This window comes from Carcharhinus amblyrhynchos, chromosome 9, assembly GCF_965287045.1.
Source record: "Carcharhinus amblyrhynchos chromosome 9, sCarAmb.v2.hapA, whole genome shotgun sequence".
Classification (NCBI taxonomy): Eukaryota; Metazoa; Chordata; class Chondrichthyes; order Carcharhiniformes; family Carcharhinidae; genus Carcharhinus; species Carcharhinus amblyrhynchos.
The window spans coordinates 85,828,672-85,848,465 of NC_137332.1; the positions used below are offsets into that span (position 1 = coordinate 85,828,672).

Sequence of the window (19,794 nt, forward strand, 5' to 3'; positions counted from 1 at the left end):
TGCGCAGAATGAAAGGATGTTGGAGGCAGATTCGACAGTAAATTTAGAATAGTAGTTGGATAAATACTTGGAAAGGAAAACAATTGCAATGCTATGGAGAAAGTTTAGGGGGAGTGGCACTAACTAGACAGGTCTGTCAACAAACCATCAAAGATACAATGGGCTGATTGGCCTCCTTCTGTACTTTTCAATGTTCTGAAATGGATGAAAGGAGAAAATTAGTTGGCAAGGATTGATATTTTTCCTTGTTGAGTCTGCATCCCCCTTCCTAGCCTAAAAACAGTTAAGCTATTATTACATTTTTTAAGCCTTGTGTCTAACTGTATCCTAAACTATTTTCATTAGGTGCTGGTACCCAGCTATGAAAGGCATTGAGACATGCACAAAGAACTCAGTGAAATACTAGGAGCGCAGAATTAATTACCTGATCTGCAGCTTCCTAATGAGTATTATATGATCTGCTCTTTTACTTTTATATATGGTATTTTATTTATTTGAATCTGCTTTTAATTAATATATATGAGCAGGTTACTTGAAAAGCAGCCTGTCCTGGAGTTGCAGCCATCTTCAAAATAAGCAGAGAAGACAATGGCTGACCTGCTTTGAACTTGTAATTTTTGCACCTGATTTATGGCACCTTTTCTAACTGGGTAGGCTGTGCGTGGAATACAAATGAGTCATTACTGATAACAATGGACAGATAACACAAACCACATCTGCCATGGAGCAGATGCAAGAAACAACTGAGGGGCTGTTCTACGAAGCTGGCCCTCATTGCGTGGTAGGTTTAGTAAGGGGAAGGCAAGCAGGAGATTAAACTAAATGCCCTGATTCAGATAAATGCTTTACAGTTCAACAGTCACTAGCCTTCACCTCAACTCCTGGAAATATATCACTGTTCCTGTAGACAAGGTGGCTGATATAATCAACAAGGGGCTCTCTGTATGTGACACTTATTAGCACTCACATCTGAGTCCAAAAATTGTGAATTCAAATCTCACTCCAGAATTTGAGCACAAATTAGGCTAACATACCAGTATAATACTGAAGGAATGCTGCACCGTCAGAGGTATCTTCTTCAACTAAGACAATAGAACTGCAGCCCTATCTAATCCTCTGAATAAGAGGTTGGCCATTTAGGAGAAGAAATTTCTTCATTCAGAAGGTTGTAAATCTTTGAAATTCTTCACAGCAGAGAGTTGTGAATGCTCCATCAGAGTATGTTCAAGGTAGAACTGATAGATTCTGAACTCCAAGAGAATAAAAGGACATGGGGATATGATGGCAAAGTGAAGTTGAGAGAGAAGATGAGCCAGGGCCCAGCAGGCTTCAGTATGTATAGCCAAAATCTGTCCCTTACATTCTTGTCACTCAGCCCCACAGGCCAGCCACCTTTTTTTAAAAAAACACAACTCTTAGTAAATTCCTTCATGTACTTACAACCAGTTTGGATGACGTTCATTATTGACAAACTTACCAACCAGGAGAAACAGCCTCTGCGCATCTACCCTGTCAAGCCCCTTAACAAAGTTAAAAATTTCAATGAGCTCACCTCTCATTTTTCTAAACTCTAGAGAATTTCACACAATCTCTAATGATAGGTCAGCACTCTCTCTCACCCCAGGCATCGATCTAGTGAACCATTGCTGCACCTCCTCTATGGCAAGTAAGGAAAACAAAACTGTGCACAATTTCCAGGTGTAGTTTCACAAATACCTATGTAATTACAGTAAGACCAAGAACTCTTATTCCAATCACTTGCAATGAAGGCTAACATACTATTTATGGTAATCACTTCAAGGATGGGCTCCACCAGTTAACCTATAAAAGCAATCATTTATTACAACTATTTACAGAGTGCAAAAAATGGTCTTTCCATACTCAGCTCCAGGATCCAACTGCTGGGACAAATCTCAACAATCCCAATGGATCCTCAACTGTGTTCTTGATTGGGCTAGTGTGTTATCTCCAAGAACATCCCTTAAAGGGGCGAGCTACTATATTGCTTGCACACTGCTGTAATTAGTGTAAAGGGACTCCAAAAAGTCATTGACCACCAACACTTACTAATTCCTCATCTCTGAAAAAATATTCTGCTTTTCCATTCTTCCTACCAAAGTGGATAATTTCATATTTCCCCTCATTATGCTTTCTCAATCACTTTGTATCCTTTTGCAATCTCCTTCCAGCTTATTTTCCCACCTTAATATGTATAACCAGCATTTTGGAGATCTTACCCTTGCTCCCCTCATCTCATTAATACTGAGGCCCAAGAACTGATCTTTGGGCGCTCCATTGTTTACAGGCTGCTGATCCATCAATTGTTCATTTATTTCTTGCTTTCCACCCTTTAACAAAAGCTCTATTTATGTTAATACATTCTCCCAACCCATTACCTTCGGTATCGAGTGGCACCTATTGAATACGCTTTGAAAAGCAAATCAAAATATATTACATCCACTCCTTCCTTCTTGCTAACCCCCCAAAACACTAATAAACTGTTAAACAATATATCACTTGCATAAATTTATCTTACACAGAAACATAGAAAATAGGAGGAGTTGGTTATTTGGCCCTTTGAGCCTGCTCCACCATTCTTGGATGGCATATTGGCACAGTGGTTATCACTGTTGCCTCACATCGCCAGGCACCAGAGTTCGATTCCAGCCTTGGATGAAAGTTTGTGTGGAGTTTCCGCATTCTCCCCACACCTGTGTGGATTTCCCCTAGTGCTCAGATGTCGTCCCACAGCCCAAGGATGTGCAGGTTAGGTGGAATGGCCATGCTAAACTGCCCCTTCGCATCCTAAGATGTGTAGATTGGGGGATTAGTGGGGTAAGTGCTTAGTGTTACGGGGATAGGATAGGGGTGGTGGAACTGGGTAAGATGCTTTGTCAGAGAGTCAGTGCTGACCCAGCGGGCCGGCTGACCTCATTCTAACCTGCTTCCGCTTCCCCCTCTCCCAATATCCTATTATTCATTTAGCCTTAAGAGCTATATCTAACTCCTTGGAAAAATACTATGTTTTGGCCTGAACTGTTTTCTATGGTCACATATTTCACAGGTTTATCACTCTCTGTGTGAAGAAATTTCTCCTCATCTCAGTCCTAAATGGTTTACTCCATATATTCTCAGACTATGAGCCCTGGTTCAGGACTCCCTCGTCAGCGGGAACATTCTTCCTGCATCTACCCTATCTAGACTCACCCTATGGGCAGCACAATGGCTCAGTGGTTAGCATAGCTGCTTTACAGCATCAGGGACATTGGGTGGCTGTCTGTGTGGAGTATGCACATTCTTCCCATGTCTGCATGGGTTTCATCCAGGTGCTCCAGTTTTCTCGCACAGACCGAAAGGCGTGCTGGTTAGGTGCATTGACCATGCTAAATTCTCCTTCGGTGTATCTAAACAGGTACTGAAATGTGGCGACTAGGGAATTTACACAGTAACTTCATTGCAGTGTTAATGTAAGCCTACTTGTGACACTAAGAAAATAAACTTTAAACTTTAATTCATAAGTTACTACTCCTTAAGTTAATTTAATCTAGCATTTTCCTTACATTGTTGCCAGGCTAACTGGTCTGCAGTTCATTTTCTCTCTCCCTCCTTTGCTGCAACAATGGGGCAACATTTGCTACCTTCCAACCAATAGGAATTGTTCTAAAATATGAGAATTTGTACAATACTGAGCATTATCTCTGCTGCCTGACCCATGGGCCAAGTGCATAACCAATGGGATTGTTGACAGAACAGAAAACCTTTTCATCCAGGGGGCGTTTGGACGAGGTAACAAGCAAAACTGTGGCAAGAGGTGTTGCGAGCTGGCCCGCCTGTTTGACGGGGTTAGAGCTGGAACAATAGGATCACCACTGCTTGCAGACAGAGATACAAGACAGATTTTTCAATGACCACAGGCAGGGTTATTCAGTTCATGGCGCAGCCTGTGGAGTTCCTGTATTTACAAACTATGGTCCCAGTGTGAACCTTCATATAATAAAATTGAAGATGATTGCTCAAAGATAGAATGTACTGAAACAGGCTGCTGACTCTGTTCTTGGGAGAATTTTTTAAACCCAATAATTAGACAGATCGCCTGCAGGACAGCCCACACTGTTAAATAATTAAGATGAACTAATTAATTGCATTCTAGCACAGAACACATTTTTCCCAACTGGCCTTTAGTGGCTCCTGTCTTACGATAACCTGTGGGGCCACCATCTTCATACACATCAGCTTAGTCTAATTGCTCTGCACGTTATAATAGACGTTTCTGAAGCCATTAGATAAGCTATTTTCAGAAACGTTGTACAAATTCTTTTCTGAGACAGAGGGACTGAACAGGGACTTCCTACAAACCACATGGCGCATACGATAGTATTCCTTAACAGCCTTTTCTTGCTCCTCTCAATACAAACATACTCGCATATAAAACAGAAAATGCTAGAAAGACTTAGCAGGTCTGACAGCATCTGTGGAGAGAGAAACAAGAGTTAACGTATTGAGTCCCTATGGTGCTTCTTCATACTCATTTTACAGTCTATTTTGGGTCCTTGATTCTGCCATGAGGCCTTGAAGTCAGCAGAACTGCACCCTACAGCCAAAACCACCATAAAGCTGGAAAGAGTTCAATCGTATCCAGACTGCTACCCCACTAGAGAATGGCTGAAAACACGTTGAACAACAGGAGAACTGACCAAGTTTACATTAATCTTAATTCAGTGCCAGGTCACTCAAAAAAAAAATCATGGATACAGCAAGACGTACTTCATATGAATTATATCAATTGGATAAAGAAGGGGTAAGAAACAGAAGACCACAGCAATATGGAAAAAGAGAGGGGAAAGTGAGATGGGGGGAACAGTGAGGGGAGGGAGGAAGAGGAAGGGGAGGAAACTTGAGTGAGGGGAGGAAGCAAGAATTAAGGGAGAGAGGAAGACTGAGGGGAGGCAGTAAGGGTGAGGGTAGGGGGCTCGAGTAACGGGAGGGAGCTTCTGTTAATGCTTCTGTTAATGTACACGTCAAAATTCCTGGTTACAGCATTTTAAATGCTCTGACTATTCAGGAAGAAACAGGTTTTTGGCAACTTAATGAATTACATCTCCGCTTCATTCTGATCAACGTGGAACTTTATCTCAGATCCAAGTGGATATGCTGAGGGTAGATGGGTTTTTTTTAAATTTGCTCATGGGATGAACATTTAGTGGCCTGGTGGATTTTTACAACAATCATTAGACTTTTAGTTCCAGATTTTTGAATTCAAATTTCACCATTTACCATGGTGGGATTTGAACCCAGTCCCCAGAATGTTACCCTGGTTCTCTGGATTACTAATCCAGTGACAATACCACTATGCCACTGTCTCCCTAGCTGGGAACAATCTTGCATTCCCTGTGTTTAAGTAGGAAGTACAAAATTGGATTAGAGTGGGTGGTTTGAATATGGAGCGAATCCCATTTGGCCTAGATATTGATCGGGATCCAAAAACCCTCCTCTTCTTCTGGCGTGTCAATACTTCGGGAACAACTGGACAGAACTTTTGTCAAGCTATCACTGGAAGAGAACTGGAGGCCTTTTCTTTATTTCACCTTTGATGACAGGAGAATAAATGTGCAGAAGCTAAATTCTGCATTGGGCTGTAGCAAGGAAGGCAGACAACCAATGATTGGACTGCATTGAGGATAATCAAGACAGACAGAGTGACAGACAGTTAACAAGACTGACCTTGCTATAATGTTACAGTGGGCAAACTGCAATTGCACAATTCTATTCCCATAATTTGCATTTACAATTAACAGAGATGCTGTGATTGGATTTCTTCAAGGTTCTGAATCACTGTCACCTTCAGATTTCAAACAGAAGATACACCACAAACAGAAAAGTCATCTTTTGGGAGTTATATGCAAGACATCCAGGTATTATTGCCCACTATGTCACAGAAAACAAACATCTACCAGCTATTTTTCAATAGTGTAACACCCTATCACTCGTTCAGCTGGTGAAATGGGTAGTAAGTATATGGTCAGACAGCCATGAGGATAATGCTAACAGCCATCTCAAATCTGCAAATAGATACAGAATCAAAACTGGAAAAAGTGGCCTGTGATCTTATGGAAAGTGGCACCACCCGTATTAAAGTGGTATTTCCTCTGACATTTTTTTTAACCGACTTAATGCTTTCTGACAGATTTCTCCCTCCTCTTGCGTAGTGCTGATGATTATAGGTATTCTGCCCTAATAATTTCATGCAGCAATCACCACAAATTCAATTAAGGAACACAGAAGGAATCCTGTTATACTGATCACTGTAGTGATCAGTCACTCAGAATGATCATAATCTTCTGCCCAAAACCAAAACCCATCTGGTATTCAATTAGTGTAATGGTTAAAGTGATCAGTCCAACTCAATTTTATGGCCGATCTAAAGGCAGTTTCCATTACTGAAAGAAAGCAAGACAGCTAAATGTTTTTGACGCTTTTTCAACAGGAGGGAGTGGTAAAGAAGTGACTTTTAATCCTGGGTCCTATTGTTGAAAGGAGGGCACAGGAACTAGTTATTTGGCACAATAGGTCTATGCCAGATTAAGTTCTATCCTTTGTCCATCCACAAACATATCTTTCTGTTTCAAATTTTAAAGGCACAAAAGTCCCTCCGTCTTCTCTCTTCCAGAGCGAAATGCCTCAGTTTTTTCAGCCTTTCTTTATACCATCTCCATTCTGCTATCACCCTTGCAAATTTTTTGCTCCTTGTCCAATGCCCCCATGTCCTTTCTATATCACCGGTGTGACCAGAACACTATACAAGTTGAGCAATTTCTCTGCTTTTGTACCCTGCTCCTCTGAAGATAATGATGTGGATATGCTGGCGTTGGACTGGGGTAAACACAGTAAAAAGTCTGACAACACCAGATTTTAGTCCAACCGATTTATTTGATAGTAAACTCACAAGCTTTCGAGGGGACTCCCTCTTCGTCAGGTGAATGGAGAGTTCTGGCCTCGGACAGAGCATATAAAGATGTTTCTTCCTCTGAAGATAAACCCAATGTTTGTTTAAATTTGCTAATTAACTTACACTACTTTCTGATTTGCAAATCTCAGAACTCCATGGTTCAATCCCTTCAATCAGGTTTCTGACCCTGTCACATTCCCAAAACAGCTCTTATCAAATTCACAGATGCACCCTGTGTGACTGTGACAAGGGGAAACTTTTCCTTCTTCTCCTCGAGCTATCTGCAGCCTTTGACATGGTAGCCACACCACCCTCCTCCAACACTTCCCCATTATTATCCAGCTGGGTGGGACTGCTCTCCCCTGCTTCCATTCTTATCCATCTAAGTGTAGCCAGAGAATCACTTGCAATGTCTTCCTTTTCTGTTCCTGCACCATTAACTTTGCTGTCCCCCAAAGCACCAATTCTTGGGCCCTCCTATTTCTCATCCACACATTGCCCCTTGGTGACATCACCCGAAAACACAGTTACTTTTCACATGTATGCTGAAAACCCCCAGCTCATCCTCACCCCCACTTCTCTCCACTGTTGCTAAATTATCTGACAGCTTATCCCACAGCCAGTACTGGATAAACAGAAATTTCCTCCAATTAGATTTTTTGAGTAGCGCTGAAAAGAAGAAACATACTGTATATAGTAACTGTTGTTCGCTTTAGATTTGGTATGTTTATGAATGTATCATGATGAGTGGAAGACAAAAAGCTTGTCTCTTAATTTCAGCTATACTCAAGTTCTGTACTATCAAATGATTAATTAAATATTGGGAAGACTGAAGCCATTATTTTAGGTCCTCACTTCAAACTCTGTTCTCTAACTACCTACTCCAGCCCTCTCTTGGCCATTGTCTGCAACTAAACCAGTGTTCACGATCTCAGAGCCATAATTGACCCCGAGATGTGTTTTTGATTTATTCTCGTGTTAACAGAGACTGCTTACTTCCACTTACTAACATCACCTGACCTTGCCCCTCCCTCAGCTCATCTGTTATTGAAACCTTCATTGACACTTTTGTTATCTCTAAGTTGACTTTTGCAAAACATTCCTACCTATGTCTTTAATTAGTCACAGTGATGTGCTATATATAATGTGGAATGGTAATCATTAGTTTAATCGGCTGGAGTAATGATTGGGAATGCTTTTTAAAAGGAAAAGAAATAGTGACATCTGCAAAGACATTATTTTGAAATGACTGCAGAAGACCTGACCTGGAAATTGGTCAAGTTTCTAGCAGTCTCTGAAAATAGATTAGCATGGGATGTGTCCAGGCAGTTCACAGATGAAATCACATCTGTATTCGTCTGAACTATTTGTAAACATAAGGACAATAAATCACCAGACTTTGTGCATCCAGAAATTGTCAGGAACCAAGAAGGACTAATGACAACTTATTATGCAAAGAGGGTGCTAAGGACCTCCTATCTGTTTTGATGGCATTCTAACATCTTTAAAAATTGCAGATCAAAATTCCTTCATTGATATAGATTGCCTTTCATTGTGCGCCAATAGCCTCATTGGAACCCCATCTGTGAAAAGCTTGTCTGTTGGTAACAGCGTAAATGGAGTCTGCAGGTGGCACCTGTAACATCCAGAAGAAGAATGTAACATCAGCACTCTTTCTCTTTCTGCAATTCTCACGTTTGGGACCCTATCTCTGTTACATTTTTGAAATAGATCAAACAGAGAAAAAAAATCAAAAGCAACTTCAAGTATCTCAGCATCCAACTTGGTAAAGAGTGAATCCTTGTTTTCAAAAAACACTGTCTTCTGAAAAGTAACCAACTTACCCTGGAATTTCAAAACGACCAAAGAAATGTCAAAGTGTACTTTTTTACAAACTTTAACTCTTATCAGTTCCACCCTGAAATTTATTCAGTTCTGCATGTTAGTGGGTGCATGTGTATGTTGCAGGATTTGGGACATGCTTTTAATAAATCTTTTACTTCTACCCAAGAGGGTTTTCAAATAAACTAACTCCTTATTTTTTAATTCAAGAGATATGAATGGCTTATTTCTTCATATTGCTTTAGATACAGTCAAATGCATACTGAATTGAAAATTGACAACTCTTTAAAAAATTCAAACTCAGCAGTAGAAAAGAGGGAAATTGATCCATCGCTTTGGACTTTGTCATAATAATTTGCATCAAATCCTGCTGCCTTACATTGGCCCCTGGTCAAACAAAAGCCTTGATTCTAAAACTTTCATCCTTGGTTATAAATCCCTCAACACCTCCCAATCTCTGCAATCTTCTCCAACACCATAACCCTCCGAGATGTTAGTGTCATCTAACTCCGGCCCCTTAAACAGGCCTGACTTAAACTGTTGGCTATGCCTTCAGTCGCCTAGTCTCAAGCTCTGAAATAACCCCATCTCTCTATCCCTTAAAGCTTTTGAGATGTTTCTTAAAACCTCCCTCTGCGAGTTGAGAACATCAACTCTAATAAATAGAACATCTGACTGCAACCTATTTAGAAAGATGCTATATCACAATGGGTCACTTCCACATGGGTTCTAACGGCAACCAGTTCTACTGCGTCCAACCGCTGTCTCTAAATCATCAGATGGCTTGTCTGACATCCAATACTGCTGCCCAAGCCCTAAAATGCAAAAGTTCAATTCACCCCTCACCTCACCACATGTTTGAATTAATAAAAAAATCTCAATTTTCACACTCCATTCCTTAATTTCAAATCCATCCATGACTTCATCTCTCCCTTTCTCTGCAACCTCTTCTAGTCACATAGCCACTGAGATATGTGATCTACAATTCTGGTCTCTTGATCAGTCCCAATTTTATTCCAACATTGGTATTTACAACCTTCAGCTGCCTAGACTGTAAAATCCTCATTACTCTCCCTAACCCCCCCACCTCACTTTCCTTCATGAAGGTGTTCCTTAAAAGCAATCCTTAATGAAACTTGTTTTATATTATTTCCTTACATGGCTCGGTTTGTTGTTAGATAATGCTCCTAAGAAGCACTTTGGGATGTTTCATTACATTAAAGCCGATGTATAAATACAAGTTGCTGTTTCTGCTGAGGAAACTACATTGCATGGAGGGTTTCATGACAGAGGGCAGCATTATACAAGGACTGCATTTGCACAAGAGTTGCCTGGTGGGTGCAGGGGACAGTGTTGCCCAGGAGCTGCATTATATCAGAGCTGCGTTGTAGAGGCATCTCATTTTCTTTGAGAAACTGAGGCCAGAGCACCATTAACAGTCAAAATACGGGAGAAGACAAAGTAAATTGAGGATCAGTGATTGGCTGACCCCCACCAACACACACACCCCCCTGCCCCACTCCCCGAGTAGGAGTGCAACTTGGAGAGTTGGGAGCATTGCATGGGGCTGATTTTAGAGGGTTGATTCTAGAGGGCAACTCCATCGCAGGGAGGCTACAGAGGAGGGTTATGCTGCAAGAGGGCAAAGGACACTGCAGAACAATATGTACTCCAAAGGGGCTGTAGCAAACAGTGCACCTTGCACCAACCTTGAAAACGGAAAGTAGATGATTTTAAAAGGCCTGCTTGAGTAACCCATATGCTTATATAATTGGTGACACAAAACCAAATCTTCACAAAACAGCAATGGAAGCCTGTGCCAGGTCGCAGTGCACTGAGAGACAATCATACTCGCTCAATTCAGGGCTATCCATTTATTAAACCTCATCAGTACAGGTTTTTCAAATATGTATTGTATAGATATATGTGTGTGTATGTGTATATATATATATATATATATATATAAAAAGTCATTTTTTAAAATGTAAAACAACTAACAATAAATCAATATTTTTTCTTAAGTAGTTTAACATTACATTCTTACAGCTTAACTCTTCCATATCTCACAATACGTAACCCTTCAAGGACTAAAACATCTTTGCACCTGGCAGATAATCGAGGTGCGAGTTTCATCGTGTGTTGCTGGAAGTGAAGAAAATATTCCACAAACTGCAATATGGTCAGTGCTGGACAATGAAGTGCCAGGTGCAAAGGATTGGGAGGGCTCAAAGGGTTAATCAGCAACGTTCACAATGAGGGCAATAAATACAAATACTCACTGCTGTTTTCCCTTTTTTTGCAACATATTCCTGAGTAGCGTGACAACGTGAACAGAATCTGAAGATTCCTCCCCCTCTTAGCTTATTTTCACTCTCCATACATTAATGATCCCGGTGCCATTAGTCAAGCCTGCTTGGCACTTGCTTGCTTTAAGTTTGCATCAAAAACCTCACCCCATCAGTATCAGAACCACAGATAGGACAAGTCACTGTCACAGTAAACGCAACGACCAGAAGCATCTTTTGGGCTAAATATTGATTAACAGCACTAACTTTTTTTTTTGCTTTCAATTATTATTTCTTTAAATATAACTTCAACTCCTGCCCACTTTAACTGCACTCCTCAAAACAGTAAATGTGCGTTAGTACATCAGGCACAGACACAGGGAATAAACTCCATAAAATATTTTATACAATATGTGCAAGCTTACACTGAAATGTTGTAAAGGACTGCAGTCTACAACAGAAGACAGCACACCTAATGAAAGTGTTAATGTTCCTGCAGAAGCTGTACAAACAGCAGCCTCATGCTCTCAGTGACCAGACCAGTTGGTATACAGTCAACACAGTATCCCAATGTGCACTTTACAAAAGCTTCTGTACTGCATTATTCCAAAGCAATGAATGCATTGCCCCAACCAGCTTGTTCCTCTCTGAACAGAGGTGAGGGTTTTTGCTAGTCAATATGTTGATGACAATAAGTGTTCCATTTTGTTCCAAACCACCAGAACAACGCAGACCAACTTTAATGCTCAGGTATCTCAAGTAGAAATCAGGAGCATACTCCCCTAACAGCTGTTGAGGTCTGTGAATATTGAGAATTTCAAAAAAGTTGATAAATTTGTGTAAGATGAGGTTAGTAAGAGTTTTAGAATGAAGGCAGGTAGACGGGGTTAAGATAGAGATCAGTCATAATCTAACTTAATGGTGGAACAGACTGAAGGGGCTGAACGGCCTCCTCTAGTTCTGTGATAGATCATTCCAATCAGCCCTTTGGTTATCAATTCCTCTATTCTCCGAGACTACTTCGCACCAAGGTGGAAGACAGTATGGATTGCAGTCATCTAAACCTGCTGTGTGTCCTCAAAACCCTTGGGACTTCAGATGGAACAGGAATTGGCCCGTTTCCTGGGTTTGGGATCTCTCGTAGCATCATCTCCCGAGCGCATGCACAGTGAGCAGGCTGTTTGTGACAGCCTCCTCAAACCCAGCCTGAAGACGCTGTTGGAGAGGTTATAAATGACACAGTTGCAGAAGCTGTTGCTAATGGCTAGCCACGTTGTCACGAAGGACAGCGAGGGGCTTTCCAGCACACGGGAGCTCTCAAGAAGAAAATAAAGAATGTAGGGAAGCCACAGCACATAGAAGACACTTGTAATCCGAAACAAGACCATTGCGTAGCGCCGGTCGGGGCTGGGCCCACCCTCAGCAGCTTCCATATCCTGACTGGGGAAACGGGCACGCCGTTCGTTAATTTCTTTGGTGTGCTGCCGGCAGATTTTAAATATATGGAAATAGGTGAAGCAAACGATGAAGGCAGCTGGAGCGTACAGCAAACAGACAATGAAACCTGTGAAGTAAGCATTGGTTTCCCAGGAGGTAGCACACCATTCAAAAATGTCTCCATGATAGCCCGGCTTCTCCCATCCAAAGAATGAGGGCAAGAACACTGTGCAGGAGTATATCCAAATGAGAATAATACAGATCCTAAGACGACATGGGGTAACCAGCTGGCTATAGGAGAGCGGTTTTGTTATGGCAAGGTAGCGATCAATACTGATACAAGCCAGACAGGCCATGGACACACTCTTCAGGACTGAAATGACGTACCCAAATACCTGACAAGTCAGAGATTCCTGCATGCCTGTGGGATAGTGAAGAAGGGACAGTGCAGGAACCAAGCAGCTTACCCCGACAAGCAGGTCAGCATAGGCCATAGTCTGAATGAAGTAGCTGGTGGTGTAATGGTGAAGGAGCGGGGCACAGTGAAACACAAAGATGACCGTCATATTTCCCACTATGATCAAAACCGTCAGCAACACGATGATCACTGTCTCCAAAACACAAACATCAACCACGTCATAGTAACCAAAGCCCAGTGGACAAGTGTGGTGACTGGACAGGTTGACCAAGGTGCTGTTCACACTCACAGCTCTCCATTCGGCCGAGGAATGGTTCATGGCAGAGATGAGTGTGGGCTACTGACCACGGTGACTGGAAGCAGCCAGCACGGCATTTGTTCCTGCTGCAGCTCACTTTGCTGCTCTGCCGCTTCACTCTACTCTTCTGGTATGCTCTGGTTCACTCTCCTCCTCTGCCACACTCCACTTCTCCGACTCACCCTTCTCCTCCCCCACCTCTCCGCACCGCTCCTGCAGACTCACTGCTGCTCCAGTTGGTCTCCGCAGCCAGCACTTTAGAGCTGCACATGCCTCCTCAGCATCAGAGGACTGCTGACACCCCTCGGCACTGCAAAGCTGCTGACTAGCTCCCTCCAGTACGCTGCTTCCAGCTGTTCCTCCTAAACTATTGTGTGCAGAGTAGGAGAGAGGGGAAAAAAGAGCCCAGGAAGAAATCCACAAACCTCACTGGATGCCAATAGTAAAGAATATTCCTTTCCTCATAAAAAGTCTCTTGAAACACTTTTAGCCTCCTGTGCAAAAATCCAGTCAGCTCTTCAAGCACTGCAAAATCGACCAATAAGTAAAAAGGTAGTAGACAAAAGACAATGCAGACAGCATTCGCGGATAATTCGTAGCCTGCCAAAAACACTCATCAATTTTTCGGTTTTGCACTAGGGGAGGCTAACTGTATAATGCAGCAATCTCCTGATTTCGGGAAGAGTCTGGTACATCAATTGTGCTGAAGAAACAATTCTGTCAGTGCCACATTTGTGCTGTTAATGTTCGTTCCTCATCTTCCAGCAGCTGCACCTGAGCCCCTCGCCTTTGCTCCATCACAACTGATGCGGAAGAATTCCAGCTACCTTGATTTCCTGCCCCTGAACAAGCAGCAGCAGCACCAATGGCCATCGGAGCTGCTTTTTTTCTTCTTTTGTCGCTTGGTAACAGTTGCCAAGCACATGTCGGCTCACAGCCACTCACAGTAATTCTGCCTTAGACTGTGACAAATGGAGATAATGTGACGGGACCCTCCAGTTTACAGCCGTACTGCCCCTTAAGACAGGTTGAAAAAACAGGTCCAAACCGAGCACAATAGGACAGGAGTAGAGAGTTTGCAGAGGTTGTCTGTACAAAAGGAAAATCGCAACACAAAGCCACACTTTCCCTAATGTCACTCACCCTAATGTCAGCTGTAATACAATCAGGAAAAGCAAAGCTCCATTCATTATTAATCACACAAAAAGGAATCCAAGAAAACATCTCATTATAAATTTAGCCTCCTGTGCAAAAATCCAGTCAGCTGCTTTCCTACCTGCTTAATAACATTTGCATCTATTATCAACAAGCCAAGACAATGGCAAACACCAAGAATCTTACTGACTGCCTGCCTCACAAATGAGATATTCCGTCGGTCAAATGGAAAGGCTGAACAAAGTTAGCAATAACCATGGCAAGGCACAAGCTTCTCCCCGACTGTTATTGAAGGGAATTGTGGTGTGTAGAGAAAGTATATCCTGCTCCAAATGCTGCCAAAATGATGACGTTCACACAAAGTTTTGTTGGCAGATAGCCCCTCCCCACTGGTAGCTCCAGAGAGGTCAGCTAAAGGGCCTCTCAACAACTGCAAGAGGAAAGGGGAGCGAGCGAGTCATGGAGAGGGGGAGCGAGCGAGTCATGGAGAGGGGGAGCGAGCGAGTCATGGAGAGGGGGAGCGAGCGAGTCATGGAGAGGGGGAGCGAGCGAGTCATGGAGAGGGGGAGCGAGCGAGTCATGGAGAGGGGGAGCGAGCGAGTCATGGAGAGGGGGAGCGAGCGAGTCATGGAGAGGAAGAGCGAGCGAGTGATGGAGAGGAAGAGCGAGCGAGTGATGGAGAGGAAGAACGAGCGAGTGATGGAGAGGGAGAGTGAGTAATGATCGAGAGAAGTGAGTGAGTGATGGAGAGGAGGCGAGAGTGATGGGGAGAAGGAGTGATCATGAGGAGGAGTGAGTGATTGAGAGGAGTGAATGAGTGATTGAGGGGAGTGAATGAGTGATTGAGGGGAGGAGTGAGTAATCGAGGGGAGGAGTGAGTGATCGAGGGGAGGAGTGAGTGATCGAGGGGAGGAGTGAGTGATCGAGGGGAGGAGTGAGTGATCGAGGGGAGGAGTGAGTGATCGAGGGGAGGAGTGAGTGATCGAGGGGAGCAGTGAGTGAGTGATTGAGAGGAAGAGTGACGGAGTGATTGAAAGGAAGACTGAATAATGGAGAGGAGGAGTGTGTGCTTGAGGAGAGGAGTGAGTGTTTGAAATGAAGAGTGAGCGATCAAAGGGCGGAGTGGGTGATGGAGAGAAGGAGTGAGTGTTTGAGTGGAGGAGTGAGTGTTTTGAGAGGAGTGGGGCGTGGGGTGGCACGGTAGCACAGTGGTTAGCACTGCTGCTACACAGCTCCAGGGACCTGGGTTCGATTCCTGGCTCGGGTCACTGTATGTGTGAAGTGTGCACATTCTCCTTGTGTCTGAGTGGGTTTCCCTCGGGTGCTCCAGTTTCCTCCCACAGTCCAAAGATGTGCAGGTTAAGTTGATTGGTCGTGCTAAAATTGTGCCTTAGTGTCCTGAGATGTGTAGGTTAGAGGGATTAGTGGGTAAATACGTAGGGATATGGGGACAGGGCCTGGGTGGGATTGTGGTCGGTGCAGACTCAATGGGCCAAAATGGCCTCTTTCTGCACCGTAGGGATTCTATTCTATGAAAGGAGTAAGTGATGGAGGAGTGAGGGAAGGAGTGAGGGGGTGAATGGGCAGTATCAGTGAGGAAGAGGAGGAAGTGATCAAACAAGGAGGAGGGATGAGGGTGAGGGCAATGAGGGAATGACGGTGGGTGTAAGGGAGGGAGAAAGAGCCCAGAATTGGTGAAGGCTGGAATAATTCCCACTCCCGGGCAGGTCTGAATTGATAACATACCCCTCCTCCCTCCTCCACCCACATTTCTCCCACTGCTAATAGCAGGCACCTTCCCCAAATACATTCCTGGCTTGGTGAACTCACTGCAGTGCTCTGGTAGGGAGTTAGTTTCAGCCCATGCTCTTCATAGCAATGGTGAAATTGGCATTTTTTTTAAAAAAGCTACAATAAATTGCTTTCAGATAAAGCCATAATTTTCTAGTGTACAAAAGAGCAAATACTTTCAGGGAAAGGTGCTGCCCTATAGTTGCTATCCTTTCTAATCACAAGTCATCCTGATCTTTAAATTGCATCAAGTTCCTAATCCGTGAGAAGCATCCTCACAGAAAGCAGCTGGTGGTTTAGATCAAACAGCCAGAACAGAGACCCTGAAAGGCAATAACTCACACTTCCTCACCATTTCGTCATGGATTCCCCCCCTTTAAACCTCCCCTACCATCTCCCATATCATGACTCAGAACTGTTACTCCCTGGTTTAAAGGTAGTACTGTTGTACTAAATGACAATCGTGCAAACAAAAAATAAACTTGGCTCCTTACAGCTAAAAGGATTTGCAAACAAACTCACTCCTCCAGGTAACAAGTCAAATTCTATACTTAAATGGTTCCTGGAAGATCTGGGAAAGATAGGGGGGAGACTCTACTCTGAATGAGTGAGGAGAGTCTGTGTCATGAATTGAACCGTTCAAATGGAGAGGAAGGAGAGATTGTGACCTTCAAAGGCTTCTTAAATTACAAAAGAAAGGCTGGTAGTTACATTGTGTCTTTCATGACCTCAGGACACACCAAAGTGTTTTACAAAATAATCTCACTGCGTCTGCCCTACCATCCAAGACATCATGCAGGCCCCATCTTTCCCAAAAGCCCAGATTGCCTACCCTGGGGTCTGTGTTCTGGTCTTAGGAGTGCCTAGTTCTGTTTAAAAAGCTTGTCCCTCTCACAGACTAAAGAAAGACCTGTATTAATATAGCACTTTCACTAACTCAGAACGCCTCAAAGTGCTTTTCAGCAATGAAGTACCTTTGAAGTGTAACAACCATTGTAATGTGGGAAACCCAGCAACTGATGCATCCGCAGCAAGCTCCCACCAACAGTAATGTTGATAATGATCAGATAATCTTTTTTAGTGATGTTGGTTGAGGTATATTGGCCAGGACATTGAGTTTTTTTTCCCTATACTTCCTGTCCACACACTGGTGGCTCTCAGACTTCATTTTATAATGCTCCTGTAAAGTGCCTTTTCATTCCATTAAAGGCACCATATAAATATAAGTTGTTGTTGTTCAGACAGCTGCTATTATAAGAACAAAGAAAAATACAGCAGAGGAACAACTCTTTGGCCCCCCCCAAGCCTGCACCAATCATGATGCCTGCGTAAACTAAAACCATATGTACTTACGGAGTCTGTATCCTTCCATTGCTGTCCTATTCATGTACTCGTCCAGTTTCCCCTTAAATGCCACTATTGTACTTCCGCCATCTTCCCAGGCAGCGCATTCCAGACATTCACCGCCTTCTGTGTAAAAAACTTGCCTTGCACGTCTCCTCGGAACTTTACCCCACGCACCTTAAACCTATGCCCCGTCGTACTTGACTTTTCTACCCTAGGAAAGAGCATCTGATTATCCACTCCGTCTATGCCACTCATAATCTTGTAAACCTCTGTCAGGCCACTCCTTCACCTCCATCATTCCAGTGAGAACAAACTGAATTTATCCAACCTCTCCTCATAACTAATGCCATCCAGACCAGGCAACATTCTGGTAAACCTCTTCTGTACCCTCTCCAAAGCGTCCACATCCTTCTATTAGTGTGGCGACCAGAATTGTGCACAATATTCTAAATAAGGCCTAACTAAGGTTCTGTACAGCTGCAGCATGACCTGCCAATCTTTACACTCAATGTCCTGACCGATGAAGGCAAGCATGCCATATGCTTTCTTGACCTTATCCACCTGTGTTGCCATTTTCAGTGATTGGTGAACATGTATGTCCAGATTTCTCTGCCTGTCAATACTCCTAAGGGTTCTAGCATTTACAGTATAATTCCTACATTCATTGGACCTTCCAAAATGCATTATCTCACACTTGTCTGGATTAAATTCCATCCGCCATTTCTCCATCAAACCTCCAATCGGTCTATATTTTGCAGTATCCTCTGACAATCCTCTTCACTTTCTGCAACTCTACCAGTTGACTATGTGAGCGGTAACTGTTCATTCCCCTTTCGCAATATAGTACAGCGCAATGCCACATTAGTATAATATGCCCACTTTATCCCAATACATCACTGGAATAGACTGTCACTTCATATATTGGTGAAAGAAGCACTGCCTCCTGTACAAGTGCATTTCTTCAGAGCCGGCCTCATTCTAGCAGTTTATTCTTTGCATCGCAGGCCCAGAATATGCAAGAATTCATAATTAAATGACTCTGTCACAGGCAGTTGTATGAAAATCTGTATAGATAATCATAAATCATAGAATCTACAGTGCAGGAGGCTGCCATTTGCCCCTTCGAGCCTGCACCGACAACAATCCCACCAGGTCCTATCCCCGTAATACCACATATTTACCCTCCTGGCCAAAGATGTGCAGATTAGGTTGATTGGCCATGCTAAAATTGCCCCTTAGTGTCCTGAGATGCGTAGGTTAGAGGGATTGGCAGGTCAATATGTAGGGATATGGGGGTAGGGCCTGGGTGGGATTGTGATCAGTGCAGACTCGATGGGCCAAATGGTCTCTTTCTGCACTATAGGGTTTCTATGATTTCTATGATTAGTCCCCCTGACACTAAGGGGCAATTTATCATAGCCAGTCAACCTAACCCACATATCTTTGGAGTGTGGGAGGAAACCGGAGCACCCAGAGAAAACCCACGCAGGCACAGGGAGAACGTGCAAACTCCACATGGACAGTAACCCGAGGCTGGAATTGAACCCAAGCCCCTGGCACTGTGAGGCAGCAGTGCTAACCACTTTGGTCAAACACATGCTGCTTTTCCATACCCTAACAGAATGCAGCAGTGAGGAGTAGGGGTATAGCAATGTGCAGCGACAAAGATGATTAATAGCCATAACAGCCTTTCAATGATCAGATAACCAGATTATATACAGTACCACAGATAGGATCTAGCCAGTGCCTTATGCAGCAGCAATACAATCTCTTTCAATTTACACTGTCCCTTGCCTAATGTCCTTTTTAACACAACTAAGCACTGTGCTGAGTCTACAGATCCATCTACTTTCACCCTCTACTTCCTTCCTGATCAGTGTACTGGACAAGTGTCCCACTTCACATATACTTCCTCTCTTACCTCCCTGCTCCAATATAAAGAATTTTACATCCAGTAGTGCATTCCCTGGTAAATCCTTCCAGAATAACTGGACTTGCACACTGCTTTATAGCCAGCAGACTAGTGCACCCTTAACTCAAAACAGACCAATTTTCAGCCAACTGGAAGTGGGTTAACTTGGCTTGTCCCTTTAAGACCATCAAATCTAATTGTTCTAAATAAACACATCCTATCAAATGTTTAATTCACTTTGTTAGGGAAGTGTGATAATTGTAATGATTAGTGACCACCAGATTAACAACAACCAATTTATTTTATTTATTACTATCACAAATAGGCTTACATTAACACTGCAACAAAGCTATTGCGAAAATC

The 19,794-nt window shown here is 43.1% G+C and overlaps 2 protein-coding genes across 5 annotated transcripts in view; both read right to left on the reverse strand.

Annotated features, from left to right (window-relative positions):
- The window catches only part of rabgap1l (RAB GTPase activating protein 1-like), a 462,369-nt gene that overhangs the window by 222,035 nt on the left and 220,540 nt on the right, over nt 1-19,794 (reverse strand). The gene's annotated exons all lie outside the window — the stretch shown is intronic.
- Nucleotides 11,269-13,399, reverse strand: gpr52 (G protein-coupled receptor 52). Its single transcript, XM_080196649.1, has one exon. It carries the CDS (start codon nt 13,245-13,247, stop codon nt 12,168-12,170), a length of 1,080 nt encoding a protein of 359 aa, XP_080052775.1. The 5' UTR covers nt 13,248-13,399; the 3' UTR covers nt 11,269-12,167.

Bases quoted from the DNA above. Each gene is read 5' to 3' on its own strand.
- gpr52 (XM_080196649.1), bottom strand. From the start codon at position 13,247: ATGAACCATTCCTCGGCCGAATGGAGAGCTGTGAGTGTGAACAGCACC.